At 40.8% G+C, this 27379-nt stretch overlaps 1 protein-coding gene across 1 annotated transcript in view; it reads right to left on the bottom strand.

Annotated features, from left to right (window-relative positions):
* Window positions 1–27379, bottom strand: part of LOC103177769 (cardiomyopathy-associated protein 5) — a 49700-nt gene that overhangs the window by 13481 nt on the left and 8840 nt on the right. Inside the window, exons 2-6 of the mRNA XM_007892088.2 lie at window positions 19120–24730; window positions 13184–13279; window positions 11897–12127; window positions 8111–8133; window positions 2972–3093 (exon numbers count right to left, since the gene is read on the bottom strand). Of these exons, the coding sequence (XP_007890279.2) occupies window positions 2972–3093; window positions 8111–8133; window positions 11897–12127; window positions 13184–13279; window positions 19120–24730 (6083 nt within the window). The remainder of the gene's footprint in view (window positions 1–2971; window positions 3094–8110; window positions 8134–11896; window positions 12128–13183; window positions 13280–19119; window positions 24731–27379) is intronic.

The following is a 27379-nucleotide window of genomic DNA, read 5'->3' as shown; positions in this document are numbered from 1 at the left end:
AAAATGCCGGCAAGGTAGGCAAACTCAAAGTCGAAGGGAAGAAAAGGAGCATTAAAGTCGACAGAGGATCAAAAAGCAAAGAAGATTCACAAAAGGTCCTTCCTGCCCTTTGAGATTTTTAAATGAACGTGAAAGAAAATTATACAATTTCAGTCGCAAACCAAAGTCACAATTAGCACAGAATTTTCAACCACCTTCTTTGGGAAGCTTCAGTGAATGTTCAATGATCGAAACCAAGGAGGTCCAACCTTTTGGCTGCCGCAGGCCGGATTCCCTATTTAACAAAGGTCCACGAGCCACATCCAGCGTGAGCCAGCTGGCGGCCCATGGGCCACATCCGGCCCAAACCGGTGATTTTATCCAGCCCAAGACCATTTCCAACATTCCAGGAGCTGTTGGTTGGGAGGATGCAGTGGGAAGAGGGAAAATAATACTGTCCATTAGTGCAGTCTGTCAGGAAGGCCAGAGCATCTCTAATCAACTGCACATCCTTAGCAACTTAGTCCTATCACTGGAGATAGTAACCAGTGGCTGATTGAGAGAGAGAGATTGAGAGAGGGGAGGTGGAGAGAGTGGAGTTGGAGAGAACGGGGACAGATAGTGGAGATAGAGGGGGAGGAGGGGGACAGAGAGGGGGAGGGGGACACTCCTCTCTCTTGCATACACACTCTCTCTCAATTACTCTCTCACTCCACTTCTCACACTATCTCTTCCCTCTCGCACTCCATCTCCCCCCTCTCAACCACTCTTACCCCCCCTTGCCTCCTCTCATACCTTCCTTCAATTACTCTCTCTCACTCCCCTTCTCTCTCACATTCTCTCTACCCCCTCTCAAACTCTCTCTCAATCAATCACCCTCTCTCAATCTCCCCCTTTCTCTGTTTCTCTCCCCTTCTCCCTCACACTCTCTCTGCTATCTCCATCCCTATCTCACAGTATCTCTCTCTCACTCCTCCTTCCTTAACTCTCTCATACATGTACTCTCTCTCCCCCTTTCTCTGTTCCTCTCCCCCTTCTCCCTCACATTCACTCTCTCCTCCTCACACACACTATCTCTCTCTCTCTCACACTATCCCACTTTCTCAATCTCTCTCTGCTCTCTCCCTCTCAAAAAGTCTCTGTTTCTCACTACTCCTTTCTTATTTCTCTCACACATACTCCCCCATCTCTCTCTCTCCCTCTCTCTGTCTCTCTCTCTCTCTCACACAATTAGCCATGTGACAATCACTAGCGTCAGGACTAAGTTGCTCAGGACACGGTTGGTAAGAGATGCGCTTGTCTTGTCTTCCTGGCAGACTTCAGCAATTTGCCGGTATTATTTCCACTCTCCATGCTGCGTCCTCCCAACCGCCAGCTCCTGCCGCCGGCCTGGGAGGATGTTCACCAGGGAGGGAAGGAGGGAGGGAATGGATGTTGGAATGGTCACAGGAAGCGTAAAATCACCGGCCAGGCCACTTGTTGGGCCCACACTGATCTAAACCAATTCCTTTTCCTTATCCGTGACTACAACAAACAAACAACAACAACTTTGCGCAGCACCCTTCACGTAAGATAATATCTCACAGTGCTTTACAGTGACAGGTCAGACACTGATTCCGATACCACAGATAGAATTGTGCATTGAATATACATCTTTATGATTTCAAATGCTCTCATTCTTAATTATATTACGTATCAGATACCACTCCCTATACCACTGCTTATCGGTCTAGATCTTCTTGGATGCTGTTTAAGCCTCCTTTTAGATTAGCTGCTGCATTCGTCTGCAAAACACACTTTACAGAATATCTGCTGAAGCACATTGAGATCTCCTCCCAACGTAAAAGGCATAAATCAAATAAGGATTTATTATTATTACTATGATGATGATGATGATGATAGGGTGCAGTCATTTTCCCACATGGTATTTGTATTTTCAAATTTCAATAATATTACAATAACTAATCTCCAAGACATTCACTGATACTGCAAACAACCAAGGAACTAGAAGAAAAAGCTGTAGTGCCCATTGCTCACACAGAGGTTTTCCAATCATCATGACCTTTGGTTTCCCATTTCAATCTGTTTTGCTAATGTGAAATTAATTCCACAAGTTTTAATCTGCTATAATATCCTTGCATGAAAAACTTAATAAAACTTTTTCTTAAAGCCCAAGAAACCCTCACTGAATGGATAACCCTCATTCAATAGTTTAGTTATTCAGAAGGCTCATTCTGACTTGTCCTTGATGCCTCTGTGCTCTTCAGCTGAATATTGATCGCAAACGTTTTTATGCATTTCCCCCCACTGCAGATGCTAGACAAATGGCCAATAATTTTGATGTTCAAGGCAAAGTTACTTATTTAAAAAACACAAAAGCACATTGATTTTCTTGAAGCTATTCACTTTAACATGTAAAAAAACACAAGTAAATACAGTATTCCATAATATTGCCTCTTCACAAATGGACTGGATAGCGTTTACCTATGATGTTCCGTAAGACAATTTATGCATTCATAACTGAAGGCAGTGTTATTCCCACTGCGATCTGGTCTCAGAAGACAACAGATGGTATCATTAGTACAACCACGCAGAGCAGACACAGGCTCCAGGAAGTGGCAGTGATGCAAATATGATAAATAAGGCAGTAAGCTCAAACACAATAAAATAATTACACGTGGCTGCAGATTGCTGACAGTACTAGAGGAATTAAAGGCATCCTTTTAGTTTACACAAAATTGTATCCTGTGGCATATTTCTTATAATGTGTGAGAAAGAACATTTCATAAATTATTGTTCATGGATATATGAATGCAGTTTCCTGTGAGAGGTAAAGTTGCAGTATTGCTTTCCAGTGAACAATCCAATGCTTCCTTTTGTTCCTGTGCCCAATATTGTAATTTATTTTCTCACCTCCTTATTTATATCCATCTTACTGGAATGGATATCATTACAATGTCACTGAATAATCATTAAAAGGTAATGTTCATACCAGATAATTGTTTTTGTGACTCATATCCAGGTCTTGCAGACTGGACTGTGAGATCCTCAAAAGATGAGCACCAGGTTGGCTTCGGATCCAGAGAAATTGCAACTTCTAATGCAGAAATCACGCTGTGGAAATGGATAGCAAAAGATCAGTTACTCCAATTGTTCCAATTTGAACTCTTTAGCTGTCTCAATGGTTCAAACTACCACTTATCTTAACTTAGAAACAAAGTGCGAAGTTTGTGATACTCAAAGGTGGCAGGTAGCCAGAGGGGGCTTAGCCCCCAAATCTATCTACAGCTCACCACTTTAAGGGTAACTGGGAGGGGAAAGCCCATTGACAGTCCTCAGAGCAGCCCCAACCCACGGCACCCACATATCCCTCTCCCAACTCTGCTCACCCACTTCCAGTCCTCACTTCTGATTGACTAATGGACCTGTCAGTAAAGCCAATGGCTCACTGTCTTAAAGCGGATCGACTCTTTAGTTGAGTTTTACTCAGTCTCTCCCCCAAGAATATTTTCACCCGCCATCTATGGTGACATTACTGTGTTTCTCTGATCTGCTCACCTGCTACCCAGGTGCCGCTTTCTATTCCCCAGTGATCTTTGCTCAGGACATTGAAATGTTTCAATGGGCATCTCTTTCAAGGGCATCAAAAATGTACATTTGAATCGTGTAGGAATAGATCTAATGTGGTAATTTCCTCCTACTCACTGATGATTCATTAAGATTAATGAAACATTGGAGGAGAAAACCCCAAGTGTGACTGGAATGCAAAATCAGAAATCCGAGTCTGGAATGCAATACTTTGTTTCCCTATCTCCCAAATTAGGTTACTTGCCCACCTATTCAACCGCCTCCATGCATCATATTATTTCCCAATTAAAAGTGTAGGCAGGCAGTGTAGACCTCTGCCTATATAGGTATTGAACTAGATATAAGGAGAGGTCTGAGCAGAGTGTTTCTCTCCCAGGGAAAGCACTCTGCCTATTTCTCCTGCTCTGCGTGTTCAATCTCTGAACACGATTTTACCTTTGAGGATGTGCTGAGAAAATAACCTGGGTAAAAAAATCACTGATGTCAGCTGCTTTGCCACAGAGTGCTTATACTCCGTGCTTTACCATTTAGAAGATTAGCAATCATCTTTAATTGTTGCGAGTGTGACAAAAGCATTAGACATGTGGTTCAGCAATTCCATTCTTGCTCAGTCTTTCATATATTTAACGTATGCCAAACAAAAACCATGTACTCCTGAAAAAGTTAATGGCTTGAAACAAAATAATACAATGGTTAGAGCTATGGAACCGCATTTTAAGAAAACAATAATTAAAATATTCTATCGTGACATGCCCAAAATGAAGTCAATTAACTTATTGTTGATCAAAAATTCCCCTTGTTATGTTTTTGGCGACGTGTGATTACAATGGGGGAAATCCCAATAGCTGTCAATATCACCAAAGATTCTTTGTTAATGCCGATTGAAATTTCAGCTCACAAGTTGTTAAATCCTCAACAGAAATTTACTTATGGGAGACAATTCCATATGGCAAGCATGTTGTATTCTCCCTTTGATTAAGTATATGCCAATAACGTCTCAACATTGGCACCTGTTTAAAGTGCCTACCTACTGCCAATCTTAATGTCAATTAGCTGCAGTTGCAGCAGTACCTAAGAAATCAAGTTCAAAAGGTAGACATTGTGGTCAAAAATTAGCCTCTATAAATCAGCAGTGTTTCCATTGTAAATGTGTGGGGAATATATTAGCTCATGAACAAATGCTCTTTTTAAGGGCATGGTCTCAGTAACATAGTGAGCATTAACTGGCATCTACTGTATAAGTAGATGCAATGGCACGATTTGCAAGAATATTACCATTTTTAGAACAGGCTTCACAGCTGCATTTTGTTTTATTATTTAATTTCTGGCATTCACATGAGTTTTCTTATGCCATCAAAATATCCCAGATGTTATTCCAACACACGCACATTGAAAAATGGTTGAGAAATCATTCAACTTATCAGCCCAGGTGCATACCCCTGTCAAGTCAAGACTGCAGTATAGAAATAAAGTTGGGAGACCCTCAAATCCCAGAATGATGTGTTACATGAAAATACATTACTTCAATAACCCTTAAAAGCTTGTATTAAGGAAGTTTGACTTCAATACTTTGTATCAATAAGATACATATTGTTCTAAACCTCCACATTCAAAAGATAACATAAAGCCAGCATTGCACAATGCCTTAAACATAACAAAATATTCAAGTGTCATAAACATCAATAAATGCAAACTTACAATAATACTGACCAAAGGACATGAGCTAAATCACTGAGAAAGAACGCAGAGTGGAATCAAGGCAGATGTACTACATATTGGAGTCAATTGTGTATTGATTGCTAAAGATCACGATTAATTACAAGATAAGATTCAGATGAAGAATGCCCTTTGAACCATTTGACCTCATCCTTCCTTCTGTCAACCCATCGCCTTTCCATAGCATAAAACTTGTTCAAATGGGGCAGTGTCCTCCTCTCTACCACCTTTATTCTAGCTGTTGATTAGCCTTGTGTAAAGATATACTTCCAGGTGCCTGGCTAATACCTCTTGGTCTTTTTATTTTTCTCCTTATAAATCCATGTGTCTCCTGCTCTTATTTCTTATAAGCAATACTTTGCATTTATCTGTATACAACTTTATTTACAATGTATCAGCCCAGGTGCATATCCTGTCAAACTCTCTTGAGCCTTTGATGCTACAGTTAAGGTAGGAAATCGATTCACAACATCGTCTGTCTACCCACTGTCAATTTGGGATGCCTCCTAACCTGAAAGCCTAAACCATATGAACTGAATTGGTTGCTACTTATTATTAGGCTATTTTCACATAGGTACTCTTCCATCTTGTTTCTGATGATTGATCCTGGTAGTTTTCCAACTCCTGAGGTCAAGTTAATGGATCTGTAGTTACCAGGTATGACTTGACCACCAGAATATTGTACACACGTTTGCTTGTTTCCACTTCAGCGTTTGCAATGAAATTCTCCAAGTAACAAAAAGATTATCAAATGATAAAACCCAAATGAATATTTCAAATTATCAGCCAACAAAACTTTCCATAATATTACTTTCAGCTAGCACAGGCACAAACAGAAAAACAATGCAAAATCAAACATGTGGCTTTGACATAGAATTACAAAGATACTGCAGCATGGAAACAGGTCAATGGCCCAACCAGTCTGTGATGGTGCATATACTCCACATGTGGCTCCATAATCCTAGCACAGAATGTTGAGGGAGGGGGAATAGCAAGAGTGGATTAAGAGGGGTGGAGGCATATGTAGAGTATAAACATCAGCTCAGACTATTTGGGCCAAATGGCTTGTTTGCATGCTGTACAGTTACGTAATTCTATGTAGCTACCAGTCTCGGACAGGTCCAGGCTACATGTTGGTTTCACTGTGCAACTGCCTGGCTTAGTAGGAAAAAACACTATACCAGTGAAATACTGGCCAGATAGCAACTTCACTGGGAAAAGATGGTTGATTAAGAACTGTCTAAAATACACAATGGAGACAGGTTGGGCTTTGTTTTTTTTAAAAGTGTGCTTGGAGGCCAAACTGAGAATTACTAAATCGGGCCCAAGTCAGTAAAATGGCATTCATCAGGCTAGTGCCAATTACTATTGAAATCCAATTCTTATTTGTTCCAAAATGCCACACATCAATAAAGTTTTCAATTCTAATCAATGCAAAAGACCAGGTAGAACATGTGTAGGGATATACTTCAGCGCCAACTTGCAAATATGATTGATCTCAAACCAGCTACATGGTTTACTGTGTATCCACCAGTGACACCTGCTTGGCAGTAGCAATGGTTCCCTTTGTGTCTGCCAATTGACTATGTTTCAGAAGTCACGAATGGAGTTGTTTGTTCAATGTGCTTTCAATGTATCGTACTTAATGCTATAATGGCATCAGAAGTGGCACAGTTGCAAAAGTGGTTATTTGTGGTTGTAAGCCTGAATATATTTTCATATTTTCAGAAATAAATAATAATTTGGTCAATCCATGACTGTTTGTGGGACACTGTTGTGAGCAATTGGCTGCCGCATTTCGTCCACAAAATACACAGTCACTACACTTTACAGTACATTCTGTGAAGCACAAAGACATGATAAGGCGCTATATAAAATGCAAGGATTATTATAAACTTAGTTTGAAACATGTAATAACACTTAATAATACATTGTGAACTTATTATTTAATGTTATAAATGTAAATATTACATTGGTACATCCTGCCGACGTGAAAGGTGCTATATAAATGCAATTTGATGTTGTTGAACTGAATTTACATTCAGTCCTATGTACCTTTACTTTTAAGTGTTTTCATGGCCTTGCACAACCTATCTCAGCGATCTTCTGCACTCCTACCTCCCCTCCCCCTCCCCTCACTCCATCATCTCTGCCTACTTCATGCCTCCTGTCCCCATCAGTGGTGAGGATCACTGATCATTACACTCATGTTCAAATTCCTTCACTCTCTGGCACACCCCTACCTCTCTGACCCCCCCCCCCCCCACCTCTCCAACCACCCCCCAGCTCGGAGTCAGGCTCCGCCACTGTTAAGCATTCTGAGACACTGCCCTGCGTGGAGGGCACTCTATAAATGCAAGTTGGTGATGGTGGTGAGCTTTTGGATACTTTTCTCACGCCCTCTGGAACTCTCTTACAAAAAACATCTAAACACCTCTCTCTTTAACTACACTTTTGGGCCAAATCCTCCTCCTTTACTTTCATTACTATTATTAATATTATTATTTATTATTAAATATTATTATTAGATATTATTTCCATAACTACTTTCCAGCATGGGCTCCAGCTCAGTCATTGTATAATACTTTGAGACCTTCTTCATACATGGAAAGCGCTATACACTGTAAATGCAAATTGTTGTTGTTGACGCATAGACTGTTATAGTCCAGACAGGATTAGTAGAGGATTAAAATGTTCTGGGCACAATCAATCAGAAAATGCAAGGCTGCTAAATAACTTGCTCCAGCCAAACTATTAATTGTGAAATTCATAAATGGAAAACATTCTTGATTAAAGCGAGTGCAGTTAGAAGCCAGGCTGAACATACCTGTCATTGATTGTCCTGAAGGACTGAGAATGAGGAGGAGAAAAGAGAGGTTAAACGACAGAAAAGTATCTTCATGCTGTCAACAGCAAACTGATAAGAATATTTCTCCAGGAGACTCGAATTTCACTTTCGTAAGCTTTTGAGCCAATCTGCCAAGAGGGTGTAAAATGCTTACACAGAAGACTTCATAGCAGTGACGCAAATAGATTTTGAGAATTAACTTATAATTAACAGTATTTTGTTCAAGCAATGACATTTTCTGCACTTTTCTTTTGATTAAGTTGTTGGAGAAAAAAACATTTTAAATAACCCAATAGGCAGATCCTTCTTGTTTGCTATTTGCTGAGAAATGTCATATTTTGCTCCATTCTAGGCATTGAAGAAAAGGTTTACATTACATAGAATTACATAATATGTAGACTGAACAGCTGCCATTGGGTGATTTGGTCCAATTAGTCCGTGTTGGGTGTTTACACTCCATATGACCCTTCACCCATCTTAATCCCCTATGCTATAGCTCTCTATTTCATTCCCCTTCACGTATGCACTAAATTTCCTCTTTAAATACATTGAGAAGTCCCATAGCATAATGGCTAGCAGCTCGCCTCTCAAGCAAGGGTACCCAGGTTTGATTTCCGAGCAAGTTTCCTTATTCCAACATGCCTCTGTTTACCTAGCAGTAAGTAGGAACCCGGTTGTTAGTTGATCGGCAGATCGCTTTCTGGGGGTAATAAACCCTCCAAAAAAAANCACCAAAAAAAATTGTCACTCAATCCATGATTGTTTGTGGGACATTGCTGTGTGCAATTGGCTGCCTCGATTTGCTCACAAAACACAATCAATCCACTTTACAACATATATTGTGAAGCGCTTTGAGATATCTCAACAACGTGATTAGGCTCTATATCAAATGCAAGGATTATTATTATGAATATTAATTGATGTTTTCTGCTGCAGTCTCAGCTTTCAGCAGTGAGTTTGATATTCTCACCATCCTCAGTCTAAGGAGGTTTCTTTGATCTGCTGGTGACTATCTTATATTTAGGCCTCTGTATTTCACAGCAAGTGAAAACAGCCAATTTATGTCCACCTTGTCAAAAACGTTCAACATTTTAAACACCTCTATATCAGGCCTCCTCTTAAACACTTCATCTCCTGAGAAAAAAAGTTCTTACCTGCCTAGTCTTTCTTCATAGCTGTATCAAATCATAAATTATAATTGTGTCAATTTCAAAATATGAAATTACTGGAAGTTTTTCAAGTCTTTCTAGGATAGCATTTTAGCATTCCAAATTACTTCCTTCAAAACAAACATGAGAAAATGAAGGTACAATCAAGGTAACTGTCCCTTTTAATACATGGTTTTCTTTCGTTTAGAAAGATCATTTAAGTTCAAGGTGTGATCATTGAATATTAAGGTGAAGAATATGTTCATAACGTAACTGGTTTCAATGCTAGACTAATCTGTGTTACAATAACGCTGTTACTCAAGAGCGTTTTTAATAATAGGTTCAAAAATTCTGGGGAAAATAGGTACAATTATATTCATAAAATCTGTTTTGCTATGAGTTCAAAACAAACACCTTTCAAATTGTTTAGACCGATTAATGAATGAATAATGAAGGGACAAGCGGAAATCCCAGCCAAAGAATTTAGAAGTTGAGTTTCTCAAAAGTTCAGCAAGTCTATATTTAGTTGTTTTGGTTTCCCAGTATACACCTCGATGCAATACTTAACTATAGAGAATATCAGGGTTGATCCTAGATCTGTGCTGTTAGCTGATTCCAGGCAGTATAGCAGAGGGGAAGTCTCAGATGGCTTTAGCACTCAAGATGAGGGAAGACAAAATTAGTCAGAATTCCATTTTCCATATCACTCTCCAGTGGTCTCTCTCTGCTAAGTAGTGCCTGCATGCATTGAAGGATGAGTCAGAGGAGAGTTTAGATGAGGATGGGATCAGGCCCAGTTCTGCTGCTCCCAATGGTCAAATAGCCTGCTGATCCACATTGTGCACATTAACACATGCAAATATCCACGTGGGTAGAAACTTCAAGAATATTAACGGTATTTAAGCAAAGCTAGTTGTTGGGATGGATGATAAGGAAGAGTTAAATTCCTAGATCTGGCATTGAATTTGATGAGCTTGGAAATTCAAGATGGACCAAAGAAAGACACATCAGCTGCTTTGCTCATATGCAATACAGTGATATAGAAAGTAATGCCAAAGATACCGGTTTATAATTAATCTCTTATGAGTTATGTATGATCTGACTACATTCGTAAAAGGGAAATCCAATGGATCAACAAGCAACTGTGTTACAAATTAATTAACAAAATGGTCTAGTGGTCATTAACTGTGCTTCAAAATGGTCTGATTAATAGATTAACTTCCTGTGTAAATTGGGGTCCAAATCCTGTCAAATTCAAACAAGATTCCTTAGTTAACGATTCTGGAAGTATGTCATGCTAACTTGCAGGAAATTGCTCGAATGTAATCTACTTTCAGACAGAGTTCACCACTACCTTTTCCTGGGGATGCTGAGACCCTCATCCATGCCTTCATCATGTCCAAGCTCGATTATTCCAACGCCTTGCTCACCGGTCTCCCCAGCTTCTCCCTACAAAAGCTGCAAACCATGTCCTCTATTGCAGCAGGCTCCACGAGACCATCACCCCAATCGTTCACTCTACTGGTTCTCCATCCCCCAGTAGGCCAAATTCGAGAAACTCGTCCTCACTGCCAAATGCCTCCATGGTTTTCCTCTATCCAATGTCCAGAGTTCACAGAGTTCACCGCTACCTTTTCCTGGGGATGCTTAGACCCTCATCCATGCCTTCATCATGTCCAAGCTCGATTATTCCAACGCCTTGTCACCGGTCTCCCCAGTTTCTCCCTACAAAAACTGCAAACCATGTCCTCTATTGCAGCAGGCTCCGCGAGACCATCACCCCAATCGTTCACTCTACTGGTTCTCCATCCCCCAGTGGGCCAAATTTGAGAAACTCATCCTCCTGCCAAATGCCTCCATGGTTTTCCTCTACCCAATGTCCTGCAACCCTACTTCCCTGGACATCCCTTCCTCTCAGCATGTCCCTGACCTGATTATGACTCTTGTGGACTGTAATGTACTTTTGTAAGAAAAATAATAAATCTTGAATTTTGATCAAAAAAAGTTTTCAAAGGGTTAAATATAGAGCCTCTGGATCATAGTGCTGTATAATATTATGTATCTATCTACAGAATGTAAAAGCGAGGAGGTGATGTTGAATTTGTACAAAACCTTAAAATCATCTTCGGAGAATTGTGTATCCAATTCTCTTCTCCACACTACAAGAAGGATATAGCAGCAACGGAAATAGTGTAGGTTTACAAGGATGATAGCAGGCCTGGCAGGTTACAGCTATTAGGATTAACTGGGTGCTTAGGCCTTTTCTTTGCTTGAGAAGAGACGTTTAAGAATGGACCTAATAGAGGTGTTTAAAATTATAAAAGAGTTTGATAAGGTTAGATCTTAGAATTTAGGAGGAACAACTTCACGCAGGGCGTAGAGATTGTGGAAGTATCTGCTCTGAAGTGGTGGTTGATTCAGAATGTGTAGGTGGATTCAAGAGAACACTACACCTTTATATGAAAGAGGGGACGAGAAGGGTATGGAAGGGAGTAAGGAATAGGTGGAGACTCTTATGGAATATAGACACCAGCATGGACTGGTTGGGCCGAATGGCCTGTTTCTGAGCTGTACATTCGTTGTGAGTGTTTGCAAATAGACCTTTGTATAAACATACCTGTAAGAAAGTTATGTCATCATTCTGAATACTCTCCTTTGTCTTCTCCACAGCTTCCTTTGCTGAATCAATGCTGCATCGATAATGAACCATCTGGTCATACAAATGCTCCAGTTTCACCTTCTTCTCCTCCTCCATGATCTGCGACATCTCTGTGTACTGTGCCAACAGCAGCTTCATCACCTCTTCGTGCTGTTCCTCAAGAAGCTTCGCCTCTTTGGTACAGTTCTCCTGGGATCATCAACAGAAAGAAAAACAACTCAAATCATTGAAGAACATCTCAGTTTCCACATTAACACAGATTTGTTTATGCACTCACACTCTCTCCTCCTCATTTGCCACCTGTTTGTTTTTCACATGTTTTTGTGATAATTGGGTAGGAATTCCAGTGGTAATATAAACATTGAGTTACTGTGTATTATTACCTTTTTAAAAATACAGTATATAGTGTGTCCAATTAATTTTTTCTCCCCATTAGCACTAAACTCTCTAATCCTTTTGCTAGTCTCCGCTTTTATAGTCATTGTTTGCTTAAGCAACCATGGTTCACCTGCCAGCCTTAATCATCCTTGCATTTGATTTACTTCCTCATCACGTCATTGAGACGTCTCAAAACGCTCCACAGAATATACTGTAAAGTGCAGTGGATGTATTTTTTGTGGGGCGAAACGCAGCAGCCAATTGTGCACAGTGAGTGTCGGCAAACCACTTGATTGTAGAGGGTATCACATCTCAGCCTGACCTCTCTTCATCCAGGTGACCCCCCCCCTCCCCACCCCCCCCCACACACACACAACCAGAGGGATAAGAAACCCTTGACTAGTTTTCCCTTCCCTAACCCTGAGAAGGCTGGGCCAATTTAGCTTTCTCATGAAGCCTCGGCTGAGGCCAGCAAACTTATCACATCTCCAGGACTGTAAGCCAGCGAACTCCTGGTCTGTAATGTGAAGCTTTATCCACCACACCCTTTGGGATGTCCATTTTTTGTCTTTTTTGATGAGGTTGTTGACATGTCAGGATTGTTGGACACTTCCAATGGGAAGGTGAGAGTCAATCAGGTGGAAGAGCACAAACTTCTCAAACACTATTTGAACCCTAGCAACCAGCAAAGGGGAAGACCTGTCTTGCTGCCAGAAATATAGAGCAGCTCTTTTCAGGGCCATTTTAGGCTGGAATGGCCATCTATTATAGAACCAATTGAAGGAAAAGAGAGGTAAGTAGACTAGCATTGTAGTAATTATTGAACTCAACATGCAAAATCTCAGCCGTGGATATGCAATGACCTACCTCAACAGCATTAAATACAGCTTCCAGCTCAGTTACAAGCTCCTTGATCTTAGCTGCTCTCTCCTGGGTTGCTGTTGCAAGTTCATCCAATTTATCCTGTAGGAAAGAGTTTAAAAAAAACATCATTGTAACAGTGTAATCCTGTAGAGACCCAGTAATTGTTCCAAACTTATACAATATGGATTGGTTAAAGACTATTGTTTGGTTGACCTATGCAATAGGAGAGCTCAGTTATACACTAGTCAGGATCACCTTTCACTATTCATTTGTTGGTCTAGAGGTAGATTTGGGTTTGAAAATCAATTTTCCTCTTGAGCATCACAAACTGTATGCTTTATCCCATTACTTTTGCTACCAACAGGGTGTCGGCAGTGGTAGCCTATTGCTTCTTAGAAGGTTGTAGGTTCTTGCCCCATTTTGAGACTTTGAATATCATAGAGTAACATTCTAGTGCACTGAATTGCTGAAATTGTCATCTTCTGACCTTACACCAAGGTCCCGTTTGCCTGTGGAGGTGGACATTAAAGATCCTATGGAACTATTCAAAAAAGAGAAGGGAGTTTCTCCCAGTGTCCCGGCCAAAAATCCCCCAAATAAAGTTAGTCATTCAATTCATGGCTGTTTCTTGGACATTGCTGTGTGCAAATTTTCTGTCGCATTTGCCTACAAAAAACACGGTTAATATACTTTATAGCTTATCCAGTGAAGTACTTTGAGGTGCCTTCCTGACATTAAAGATGCCATATCAAATAAAAAGATTTACTCTTCTATTACAATGTAATTTTTCTTTGGGAGATCCTAAGAATGCAAAATACAATGAATGAAAAAGGAGCTTTGTCCATTTAATCTCTTCTCACTACACTTACAGTATTTCCTGTGAAGCACTTTGAGACGCCCTCCCGACGTGAAAGGCGCTATACAAATGTAATTTTGTTGTTGTTGTTGTAAAATCAGTTTGATATTCAGCAGTTTAATACTCCTGCTAATAATAATCCTTGCATTTGATATAGCATATTTCAAGTCTTCTAGACATCTCAAAGTGCTTCACAGAATAGACTGTAAAGTGAATTGACTGTATATTTGTGGGCGAACCGTAGCATCCAATTGCGCACAGCAGTGTCCCACAAACAGTCGCGGATTGAAATGACCAATTTTATTATTATTGTTTTTATTGAGGGATTATTATCAGGCGTGTGGAGTAAGGAAACTTGCCCAAGGTTTCACCCCGCCGGGAATCGAACTCAAGTCTCTCGCTTGCAAAGCGTATACTCTAACCACTGAGCTACAGGACTGCTAAACCAAATCTAATGTCACTGGGGTTATTTTTATTTATAATCCTAAACCCACGCATGTAAAATATACTGTAGAGCAGAGTACAGTATAATACTTTGGTGAAAATAATGATGGTTTCAGACCAATGTGTTTTACCACTTTTTAAAAAAGATATTTTAAAATTACAACATTGTAACAGAAAAATGCTCAGGAAGAAAAGAAAATCAATTGGACCGAAGCAAGTCCACGTTCCCCTTATGAATATTTTCCTCCTGTTCATTTAGATGCTAACCCCCCCGTGACCCTGTGGCATGCCCTGTCTAAGATGGCAAGCTGCTGACCTGCTCAGATGTCTGTAACTGGTCACATGAGGTCAATGACAGCTGCCCATTCCTCCAATTTTTCCTCCTTATGTGGAAGCTCTTTACCTTCTCTTGATACCAATCCAAAAGCAGAAACTTTTCACTTGGGGAATGATCATGGGCACAAACTCACTCCCTACCATTTGGTGATGTCATGTTTATATTACGGTACCTTATTATGCTTAAACAAGCATTTCATTAAATAGAACTAAATATAGGTCGTTCGGCCTAAGTAGTCTATTCCAGTGTTTATACTCCTCACAACCTCCCACCCCTCCTATACCCCTCTATTCCCTTCTCGCTCATCTACGTATCAAGTTTCCTCTTATATATTTTGTTGCTTTTTTCTGCAACCACATTCAACAACAGCAACAACAACATTCCATTTATAGAGCGCCTTTCACGTCGGGAGGACGTCCCAAGGCGCTGTACAGTTGGGTCAGGACCCGAGCATTGGGGGGGAAATGGTCAGGGTGAGCGGAGGGAAGGGAGGGAGCGAGGAGGGGGTAGAGAGTCGAGAGGGGAGCTGAAGGCACGGTCAAAGAGAAGGGTCTTGAGACCGGCCTTGAAGGAGGAAAGGGAGGAGGCGGCGAAGGCACTGGGGATGGAGTTCCAGAGCCTCGGGGCTGAGAGGCTGAAGGCCCGGCCACCGATGGTAGGGCGGTTGGGGCGGGGGACGTGGAGCAGACCAGAGCCAGAGGAACGGAGGGTACGGACAGGTAAGTAGGGGGATAGTAGGTCGGAGAGGTAGGATGGAGCAAGGCCGTGAATGGCCTTGTAGGTGAGGATGAGGATCTTGAATTTGATCCTCTGGGGGATGGGGAGCCAGTGGAGGCGAGTGAGGGTGGGAGTGATGTGGTCGCGAAGCCTGGTGCGGGACAGTACACGAGCTGCAGAGTTCTGAATGACCTGCAGCTTGTGGAGGGAGGTGCCGGGAAGGCCGGCGAGGAGAGAGTTCCCATAGTCCAGCCTTGAGGTGATAAAGGCGTGGACCAGAGTTTCAGCAGCGTGAGGAGTGAGGTAGTGCCGTAATCTGGCGATATTCCGGAGGTGATGGAAGGCGGTGCCAGTTGTGGTGCGGATATGAGGGAGAAAGGACAGCTCAGGGTCGAACAGAACCCCGAGGTTCCTGACTGTCTTTGAGAGGTGGAGAGTGCAGCCTTGGATGCTGATGCTGTCAGCGCCACATTCTTACTAACCTCTGTGGGAAGAAGTTCATCCTCAACTCTCTTTCAAATTATACTGATATCTACAGATCAGACCAAAAGTTTTCCTTTGATTAGAAACTTTAAATTTCGTATATAATATGCTCAATAATAATAATAAGATCCTTTGCATTTGATATAGCGGCTTTCACATTGGGAGGACGTCTCAAAGTGCATCACAGAATATACTGTAAAGTGTAATGACCATGCAATTTGTGTAAAGTATAATGAGCTGTCTATCCTAAGAAGTAAAGCCACACATCCCTTGTATAATGATTCTCCTCTCTATTCTCTCTATGACCTTGGCAGCCTCAGAAAAGGACACAGTACTGCAGGGTAGCCAAAGATTTGTACATATATAATAATCCTTGCATTTGATGTAGCGCATCATCGTGTCTTTGAGGTGGATCAGAGCGCTTCACAGAATAGACTATAAAGTGAATTGGTATATATATCATGGGTGAAACTCAGCAGCCAATTGTACACAGCAGTGTCCCACAGACAGTCGTGGATTGAGTGACCAAATTTTTATTACTTTTTTGGGATTATTACCCGTGGAAAAGTTGATCTGCCAATCGACTAACAACCAGGTTCCTACTTACTGCTAGGTAAACAGAGGCGTGTGGAGTAAGGAAACTTGCCCAACGTTTCGTCCTGGCCGGGAATCAAACCCAGGTCCTCTCACTTGCGAGGCAAGCGCTCAACCATTAAACTACAGGACTCCAGGTAATGGTCTCTTGTCATTATGTGAAATTGGAGCTACAGTTTAAACAGCATAAATTTAAACAGTAAAATAATACAAGAAACATTTGGACCGAGAGATTGATGCTTCTCACTCCTATTGTATTTCCTCCAAATCAAACCATTACTCTGTAGATCTTAATGCCCATGTGCCTTTCACAAAGTGTTGTGAAGATGTGAAACTCTCTTCCCCAGAATGTCCTAGAAGTGAAATCAATTGGGATGATTAAAAGATAGACAGACACTTGGGGGTCGAGGAATTAAAGCGTATGATGGAAGGGCGGGGCATTGGGATCAAAAAATCTGTGTACCTTTGCCTAATATTCTATAAATTTTTGATGCCTCTACACCCATCTGTTCTGCACATTGAGTTACCCTTCTTCTGCCTGGCTGACTGATGTGCCTTGTTAAAGCACTGCTTCTGCTCTCATGCCAAGAGAGGGATTGAAAGTACATATTTGAGAGGAGTCGCACAAACAGCAGCTTCTGGCAACTGGAAGTACATCATGCCAACCCGCTGGAGCCCGGCCCAAACCCAGTCTTCTTCCAGAGCAGAGCTGCTGGAGTTCAATGAGAAGTCTAATGGCATTCCCTATCAAGCATTCCAATTAAGAAATATCACAAATTAGGCTCATTATAAGAAGATATATCGTATTGGCTGATCAGGAAAAATAACGGGAGACCAACGGGGCAAGGTAGGAATTGGCAATAAAGTTTGTCTGTCCACCACATGCCTGAAGCATTTCAAGTGCTCACTTTCACCATCTGGATATTCAGGGCACTCTGATGCCAAGCCCTGATTATACTGTCACACAGTAATATTGGTGTTAAGAATATAAAAGGATTTTACGTATTTAAGCAATTATGTTTGAAACCAATGCTTAATGAGCAGGTGCTTACTGGATGTAAAGTGATACCCAATACAAAGATTGCAGATGGACAATCAAAGGCAACAGAAAGCAAATTGGATTCTCAAATTGGCTAAGTATTCTTCCCAACAATGTACTGCTAAAATTTGGCACATGCCCATTGTTAAGGAATAAGGTAAGCTAAAGAATTAGACACAAGCAAACTCTGAAGTTTTATGAATTTTCACGAACAAACATGACTGACAATACAACACACATACAGTATGTGTATTCATGTTTTCCCTCTCTCATTTGATCATTACTACAGGAAGGGTATTGTGCAGTGGAGAGTACCAGGGTGTTACCGGAGATGAGTGAATGCAGCTATCAAGAAAGATGGGAAAAGTTAGAGCTTTTCTCTCTGAAGATGAGATACTTGAGCAGGTACCTAATAGAGGTGATTACAATTATGAAAGGATTCAATAAGGTGGACATTAATAGGATGTTTCCACTTGTTGGGGAGTCCAAAAACAAGGGTATATAAGAGAGCTATTAATAGATCTAATTTAGGAGGAACGTATTTCTGTATTGGAGGTGAAAATGTGGAACTGACTGCTGGTAGCTGCGGTTCAAGCAAAAAGCATAAAAGTATTGAAGAGGAAAGTTGATGCATACATGAGGTAGAAGGGAATGCTCCATCTTGCTAACATCGTTCATTAACATGGAGCTAACTTCCACATGTATGCAGATGACACCCAAATCTACATTTCCACTTCTATCCTTCATTCCAAGTCTGTTCAGTCTGCTTGTTTAGAAGATAACAATCCTTGTTGAGACTCAATTTTTTTCCAGCTTAACATGGGCAAGCTGGAAGTCATCCATCTTCAGTTCCCACCAACATCGCCTTACTTACACATCTGACCTCCTCAACCTCTCCGATCTCCATCTTAAACCCACTGAACCAGTAGGGAACCTTGCCATTCGGTTCAAGCCTCAGTTCTCCTTTCTTTCCTGCATTTGTTTCCTGACTAAGAATGTTTTTCCTCACCTTCACCACGTTGCCCATCTCTACCCCATCTCACATTATATGCTGCTGAAACCCTCATTCACAACTTTGTGGTCTCCTGACTCAACTCAGTGCGTCAAAGACATTTAGTGTGAAATGGTTGTGCATTTAGAGACAAATGTAGCAGTCAATTTTGTAATTACAAGGTTCTGTAAACAGCCATGAAGTGAAAGACCAATTTTACCTGGACAATATTTGCCCACGACACTTGGAAAAATACACTTTTCTTTTGAAACAAACATGAGATCTTTAACATCCACTTGAGCAGCAGATAGGACCTCAGATTAACATTTAATCCTAAAGATGCCATATTGAACAACACAGTGCTCCGTACTGGAGTGCCAACGTGGACTTTGAGCTCAAAGTCCCAACTTTAGATTAGTATTAGTACTTCAAGGTGAGGGATGGTTTAGACATGATTTCTTTTCTTAAAAATACTTACCTTCATTTTTAACATGGCTGCATCGATCATTGTTACTTCATGGTCCTGATGCTCTCCAAAGAGCTTATCAATGGCAAAAATTGGAAACCCACAAGTAATACAAAAAGTATCCATTGGCTTTGGTGATTTCTCTAAGGTTAACACATCTGTATCTTCCTTTTCATTTATCTGGATATCTGTATTTTTTCTTTCTTCCACGGGAAGTTCCTGTAAGTCTTTATCTGCAAACTCCAGATCATAGTCAGGCACCGCCAACACATTTATATCTATTATTCTTGTGTCTTCCAACAAATATATCTCATCAGTGCCTTTCTTTACATCTTCAGCAAATAAATCTTGTGATATTCCTTCAGGGTATGTTTCACTGCCTTCTTCCATCTGATTCTGTACATTTTCTAATAGGTATTGCTGTTGCAAGGCATCCAATTCATCATCCACTGATTCACTGATTGTTCTATAATGAAAACCATGCTCTTTATAAGTGAATGCCTCCGTTTGGAATTGACACACGTCTCTTGAAATATACACTGAATCTTGTTCACATGATGTTATACCAGTGGGTGATTCATGTATTGGTACTTCCAGTACATCCCATTCACTTTCTAGAGCTTGTGCAATCTCATCGGTGAGGCTTTCTCCTTTTATTTCTTCATTAGTGGAGGGTGCTTGAATTCCTTTATAATCATCTGGCTCTGATGCAATCTTGTGATATGCTGTTATTTGGGGAAATGCTTCTTCTGTCATCTTTTCTTCCTCTTTACTTTCAAGGGGACAGGGTTCTTTCAGAAGATATTCATTATCCTTTATACAAATCATTTGAGCCTCTAGCAGTTCTATGTCACCTTTGTATGTTGCTTGCTCTGTGTCATTTCCAGGAGTCTGAACTGATTTTAACTGCAATTGTTGATTAACCAAAGCTATTTCTCCTTCTATAACCTTTTGAGAAACCCTTTGATCCATGCTAATAAATTGATCTACTCTTTGGCATTCATCAGTCACAGTCATTGGAACTGTTCTTTCAGTTGATTGATTATCATTGATTTCTTGATGCACCTGAGCTTCAGAGCTTATGAATTCCTCAGCCAGTTCACCTTCAGTTTCCTCCCCTACGTCTGTGGGAAGATGTTCAGCTTCATGAGTGCCTACAAATGCCACATCCTCAACACATAGATCCTTCTCCATTACATCAGCTTTAATCTGACAAACAGCTATTTCCTCACTGGGTGTATAATTCTGAATGTCTTCAACTTGCTCTGATGTTGGCATGTTGTACACTCCTTCGAATCCAACTTCACTTGGAGGTATCTCAGGTTCTTCAAATGAATCACTTAGAATAGTAGTATGTACAGAATCAAAGCGATTGCCAACAGGAGAGACAGGCTTTTGTATCTTACCTTCGACATATGGTGTTCTTTCACAAGCTCCAGCTTCACTTGGAGGTTTTTCTTGTTCTTCAAATTCGCTCAGAATTGTAATATGTGCAGGATCAAAATGATCTCCTCCAAAAGAGCCTGGCTTTAATACACTTGGGTCGACAAAAACTGTGTCTTCACAAAATCCAACTTCACCTCCAGGTTTCATAAGTTCTTGAAATAAATCAATTGGAATTGCAGTTTGTACAGAATCAACATGATCTCTAACAGAAGAGTCAGACTTTTGTACATCTACAGATGCCGTATCTTCAAATCGTACTATCTCTTTACTTATTTCATCATGAACTTTGTCTTCCATTGTCTGAATTGCTTCTTCTGACAGATCTTCACATTGTATGGGTTGAATCTCTGACAAAATGTGACTCGTCTCATTTTTAGCTGTTTCACATTTTTCGGCACACTCATCCAGTACCTCCGTTTCTTCAGAAACTCTCATTTGTGTGGGGAGTTCTGCTTTGTCAGTGTGTATTGCAGAAAACGTACTTGTATCCTTTGAAAATACAGTGTCTGCTTCTACATCAATAACATTATCCTGGGACAAAGCTTCCATCAAAGAAAATGATTCTTCTGTTTTCAACTCCCTCAACGACCCCGGAACATCATCCTTCAGAACATATTTTTCAAAGTATAATCCATTCCCATCGTCTGTGTCAGATGACTGACTCGGAAATAGCAGATCAGAATTATTACTTTCCTCATCAGACTGTCCATTGTCTTTTTCTTTTCGTCCCTTAGCTTCTTCGTAGAGGTCTTTGTAATAAAATGCTAATGCAGGTGGTTCCTCCAAAAGTGCCAGTTCAGCTAGTTTGGTTGATACAGGAAAATAATATGAACGTGACAGGACTCCTTCATCTGTGCTGAATAACAAGGAACCTTCTGGCTTCTCGCTCACAACATCTGCAGTATTTTTATTCTCGTCCCCTTCTTTATCACATGCTTCAGGCACATGTGTTTGTGCAAACTCATCTTCCATTGCAACAAAGGATCTGGGATTTTCTGACATGTCATACTCATCAAACATAAAAGTCTCTGTGTCGTCTGAAAATGAAATACTTTTGCTTTTTAGGTTCACTGGATTGTCCACTTGAGGGAAAGGGTTTCCTTCGACCTGAACTGGCACTTCCTGTGCTTTCAGTCCTGTCTTACCTAAGTCGACCTGCTCGTCCAGCAAAGTATATTTTTCAAAGTAATCATCATCGCTACTCCCATTTTTCGCTGTAGATGTTGGAACTTCTGTGGCAGAAGGATTGGACTCCCCCACATTGGAAGGATTGGATTCTCCCACATTAGAAGGATTCAATTTCCCCATATGGGAAGGATTGGAGTTTCCCACATTGGAAGGATTAGATTTCTGCACAGAAAATGGATTGGATCCAGCCTTAGAAGAAAGATTGGATTCCACAATGGTTGAAGGATTAGAATGGCTAACACTGAAAGGATCGGATATTCCCACAGTGAAAGGATTAGACTTCCACAAAGTTAAGGGATTTGCATTCCCTTCTGACTCATTATGTTTCGGCATGTTTGGTGGTATTAACTGTTGGCCATTACCTTCTCTATTAACATTACCTGCACATTCAAATTCATCCTCTATTTTGTTTTTGTCTATGAGTGGATTTTTCTGCAAATACATTAGGTTGTCCTGCATATTGCTACAAGCCTCTTGGTCCACAGAGTATAACTTGGGTGGAACAATGATATTCAAGATCTCATAGCCTTCAGCCACTATATTGAAGACATCTTTCTTACTTTTAGTATCTTTTTCATTACTTAATTCATTTACTATTGTCTCTGAATGCGACTGAGGTATAACTCCTGTTGTTCGATCAGCTGTGCTGAATGAGGAACCATTCTGGTCCACATCAACCACTTTTGAAGTTTCCACAGATTCTGCATGTTTCTGAGTTGTTGCTTCTTCATGCATAGGATTTGTCCCTAGAAACGAGTGACTCTTATTTGTAGTAATTTCTTGTCTTTCTGAAAAATGAGATGGAGCCACTTCTGTGTATCTTTCAACAGGTGCACTGAATGACAAATGGTTTAAATTTTCATCCATACCTTCTGTAATTTCACACATTTGGGATCCTGTAACTGTTTGGTTTATCTTTACAGAGGAATTGTTTTTACATTCTGGAGGCAATACCTCCATATCAGCTGCTGAATTCTTTAAATATTCACTGAGTGTTTTGGGATTCAAAGACCCATTGATTTCAGAGTTAGTGGCTGACGATCTCTCCAAACTGTCTGTTATTGTATAAATTATTCCATTGCCTGCTACTCCTTTGATTGGTGAACCAAATTTATTCATGTCTTTACAAGTTTTTCCTAAATGCAAAACTGGCACAGGAACAATGAACGATGAGCTGATGGTTGCTGAAAGATTTGGTTGCTCTTTGTCTGCTCGATCTGTCCTTGAATAAAACTGATCTTTGTTTAAACAAATTTCTCGCTTTTCTGGAAAACAAGCTGGTACCTCAACTGGAGATATTTTACCAACTGGCTTGAATGAGGAAACTTTTAAATCCACATCCATGGCTTCTGTCTTTTCACTTATTGTTGATTCATGTCTTATTGGACTTTCCTCTGAGTTAGAATTGTCCTTATATTTAGGCGTCACTATCATGTCATGTGCTAAATTCTTTATGTCTAGACCAAGTGTTTCGCAAGACAAGGACTCACTCATATCTGAGACAGTGTTTCCAATTCTGTTCATGCTCTCTGATCCAGTATAAATTGCTCTATTAGTTGGCTGTTCTTTAATTGCTAAACCAAAGTCATCCTTGCCTGTGCAAGTTTCTCTTCTCTGTGAATGTGGCAAGGGAGATATGCGTTCTGAACTGGTGGTTGCAAAAGGCTTTGGACGTCTGATTCCTGAATCTATCCTTGAATAAGTCTCATCTTGGTTCGCATTAGATTCCTGCTTTTCTGAAAAACAAAGCGGAACCCCACCAACGGATGTCTTACCAACTGTTCTGAATAATGAATTTTTTATTTCTACACCAACAACTTCATGATCTTCGCATATTGTTGATTCTGTAGGTATTCGACTTTTTTTCAAGCAAGAATTATCGTCACATTGAACAGATGATACTAAGATATCAGCTGCTAAGCTCCTTAGGTCTGGCCCGAACATTTCAGGAGGCGAAGATACTATAATTTCTGAACTGGAAACTTTAGTTCTCTCCAAATCATCTGCACTTGTACCAATTATTCCATTAGTTGCTTGTGTTTTTATAGATGAACCAAAGTTACCCGAGTCTTTGTAAGCCGCTGCTAATTGTGGAGCAGACACAGGACTGACAAGTTCTGAAGTGATGATTACAGAAGGACTTGAATCCTTCTCATCTAGTGGAGCTAAATTGATTCTTATTTGTGAGCTTGGTTTTGAAGCATGTTTTGATTCTTCTGCTTCATCTCTTCTCTTGTGTATTGAAGACATTTCAACTTGCTCCTTAGGTACTCCTACAAATGAAGAGTTTAGATCCTGTGTTTTGAGAATGCTGTTTTGTTCCTTCTGTTCAGATCTGCAGATGCTTTGTTCTGCTGCAACTTTATCAAATCTCCCTTGAGAGTGCATTGGAGCATGTTTTTCCACTTGTCTTTCAGCATAGCCAACTGTCTTAAATGCTCTGTTTGCTGCCATATCAGGGGACTTTCCCGCTATTTTTGACACTACTGGGCTGTGTTCCATAGGGAATGGGCTATTCGTCTCTGTTTTGTCCATCAACTGTCTTGCCTTTGACACTTTGTCAATTGCAGGAGCTAAAATTACAGTTGATTCGACTTTTCCTGCTTCTGATTTGAAAGCACAGGAGTTATTTCTGTGTTTCTTCCGGGCACCTTTTTTTTCTCCTGGCTTGAGATCTGCCATTTCACTGCGTCGTTTCTCAGATCTACTAGTTTTATTGCTTTGGTGTTCATTCTCAGATGGAGACTGAGGCAATTCATCCGTAATAAATATGACTTTGCCTGGTGGAGAACTTACAGAACTTTCCACACTGTAAACATCTGACACTGTGCTTTCTGAAGCCCAAGGTGTGGAGGACCGGCTGCTTGAAACTGTCTCCCATATAATTCCACTGTCTTCACTTTGTACAGTTACCATGGAGAAGGAAGAACTTGACATGATGTAATTCATCTTTGGTTTTACAGACTGGTCTTTAGTAGCATTCTTTAAACTATCAAGAAATAAACAAAAGAGTTTTAAGGTGTGCAATAGTTTGCATCCCATCTTTAAAATCAGAATTGAACTAAACATAGGTACCATAAATTGTATTGCCAAAAGTATTTATTGAAAATTTCAGCCACGAGCTTTACCTTTCAGAATATTTTAACATACAACATTAATATTTTAACGAGCATGGTTGGAATGTAGTCTGTCACAAACTACAGTTGATGCAATGTCCATAAAAATATCTTAATAGGGAATTAAAAAGCTGCTTGAAAAGAAAGAATATTAAATATTACGTGGAGAGAGCAGAGGAGTTGACTTAGATTAGTTGGCTCATGTGGAGAAAAGCAATATCGCTGACTACACAGGACCAGTCGATCACGCCATCCTCATCCACTGCCTCTCCTCTCTCATCCACTTCAGTGGGACTGCACTGGCCTGGTTTGAGTCCTACCTAACAAACCGCCTTCACTTTATTTCCTCAAATGGTTTCTTCTCCCACTCCACTCTGTACCCCAGGGCTCCATCTTTGGCCCCTCTTCTTTCTCATCTATATGCTCCCTCTTGGCGATATCATCCGCAGACATGGGGTAAACTTCCACATGTATGAAGATGACACACAATTCTACTTCTCCTCTTCCAGCTGCGACTCCAGGTCCGCTAATGATCTCTTAGCTTGTCTGGCGGACATCAGGCCCTGGATGAGCGAAAACTTCCTACAACTAAATGTTGACAAGATGGAAGCCATACTTATTGGCTCCCGTCAACGTCTTCCATTCTGCGGCTCTGACCTCCTCAACCAGCCTAGCTATCCCTCAGACTTGCCGAACCAGTGCACAACCTAGGTGTCAGATTCGAGCCACAGCTGTCCTTCCTTCCCCACATCCAGTCCCTGACCAGGACCACCTTCCTCCACCTCCCTGTTATGGGTGTTTAATGTTAAAGTTTATCAGGAAATTAGTTTAATATCAACTACCAGACTCAAAAGAGTTGGGTCGGTGTAGGACTTCAATGTAATATTTAATTTGGAAATACCTGGTAAAATCCTATCGATAAACAATGAATGTAGAGGGTGTGTTCGGATGGGAAAACTAACTTCAGCATTCTCCTGAATTCAGGACTTGTTTCTGAAACAGACACTATGAATTTAGCATGTATAATAATAACAGTAAAAGCGAGTTCAAATGTTTTGATTGAGGTCCTTTAAAATGTGCTGCAAGTGAGGCAGTAACCTCTTCCAGTAACAGTTTAAAGGCTCAACTTCTTGGATTATCTTTTAAACTCACCAAGTAGCCTCCTCAGATCAAAGATGTCTGTAACTTAGTTTTGAAGAAAGTAAACTCCAGATAATTTGATCCTGGCTTAACTCGTCACTATCTCTTAAATTGTCATGTTGTCAATATTCTGACCATATAATAATAATCCTTGCATTTGATATAGCGCTTTTCATATTTTCTAGCCATCTCAAAGCGCTTCACAGAATATACTGTAAAGTGAATTGACTGTATATTTGTGGGCAAAACATGGCAGCCAATTGCACATAGCAGTGTCCCGCAAACAGTCAAGGACTAAAGTGACCAATTTTTATTGTTTTCTTTTTCTTGAGGTATTATTATCAAGTGTGTGGAGTAAGGAAACTTGCCCAAGGTTTCGCCCTGCTGGGAGTCAAACCCAGGTCTCTCGCTTGCAAGGCGAGTGCTCTAACCACTGAGCTACAGGACTCCTATAAACTATTAATAAGCAACATCACGTTACTCGCACTCTGCTTCAATGCATAACTCATCGCATTTGTATAAATTCTTGTAAGTATTTCAATGTAAAATTGATCAGATAACTTGTCCTATAAGTTGGCGGGCGTCTTGCATCGCAGAGGCCTCCACCCTATCCTGTGACTGGTGCGAGGAATAGGGTTGCCAACTCTGGTTAGACATATTCAGGAGGAATGGTTGCCGTCATAAAGTAAGTCAGCACTGGCTTTACGGTAGCATCGTAAAGTCCCTATGATGTCCACAAGTCCCAGGAATTCCCTACGCTTTTTCTCCCAGGTTGCTCGTAGCAGTGTCTGGGAGACTGATTTTTAATTCCTGCAGACTCCAGGACAATCCGGAAAGGTTGGCAACCCTGCCGCGTGCTCGGTGGGGAGAGTGCAAACCCCATTCCAGACACAGGGAAATGTCCTTGTGTAGGTTGCATACATATGTGGAATTCTCAGTCTGGTTTGGATACTCTTAAGCACGATGATTCATTTCCACATATGTCAGTCACCCAGCTGACCAAAAACAAAACAGGTGGAATTTCAGGCCCCCTGATCTGGTAATCCCATTTCCTCCTCGAGCAGCTGCAAAGATAGACAGTCCTACTTACTTTCTCAATTATAGTCTGAGTTGCTGCAAATAACAGAAACATAAATTGGGCACTGATGGTCTTGTGGAAAAGAAATTGTACAATTAGAATTAAAGATATAAATTATATTATGTTAATATACAGGAGCTGGGCAGGGAAGGGGAAAGTTGGCTGAAAGCACAGTTGAAGAGCTAGCTCTTAAGGCAGGTTTGGGGGTGGAAAGTGGGGGGGGGGGCGAGGTAGAAGGAATCTGAGATGGAGTGGAAGCAAAGTGGCTGAAGACTTGTCCACAGATGTGGGGTAGTGCAGGTGA

Source organism: Callorhinchus milii, unplaced genomic scaffold (genome assembly GCF_018977255.1).
Source record: "Callorhinchus milii isolate IMCB2004 unplaced genomic scaffold, IMCB_Cmil_1.0 Scaffold1, whole genome shotgun sequence".
Lineage (NCBI taxonomy): Eukaryota > Metazoa > Chordata > Chondrichthyes > Chimaeriformes > Callorhinchidae > Callorhinchus > Callorhinchus milii.
This window is presented reverse-complemented; position numbering and strand designations above follow the sequence as displayed.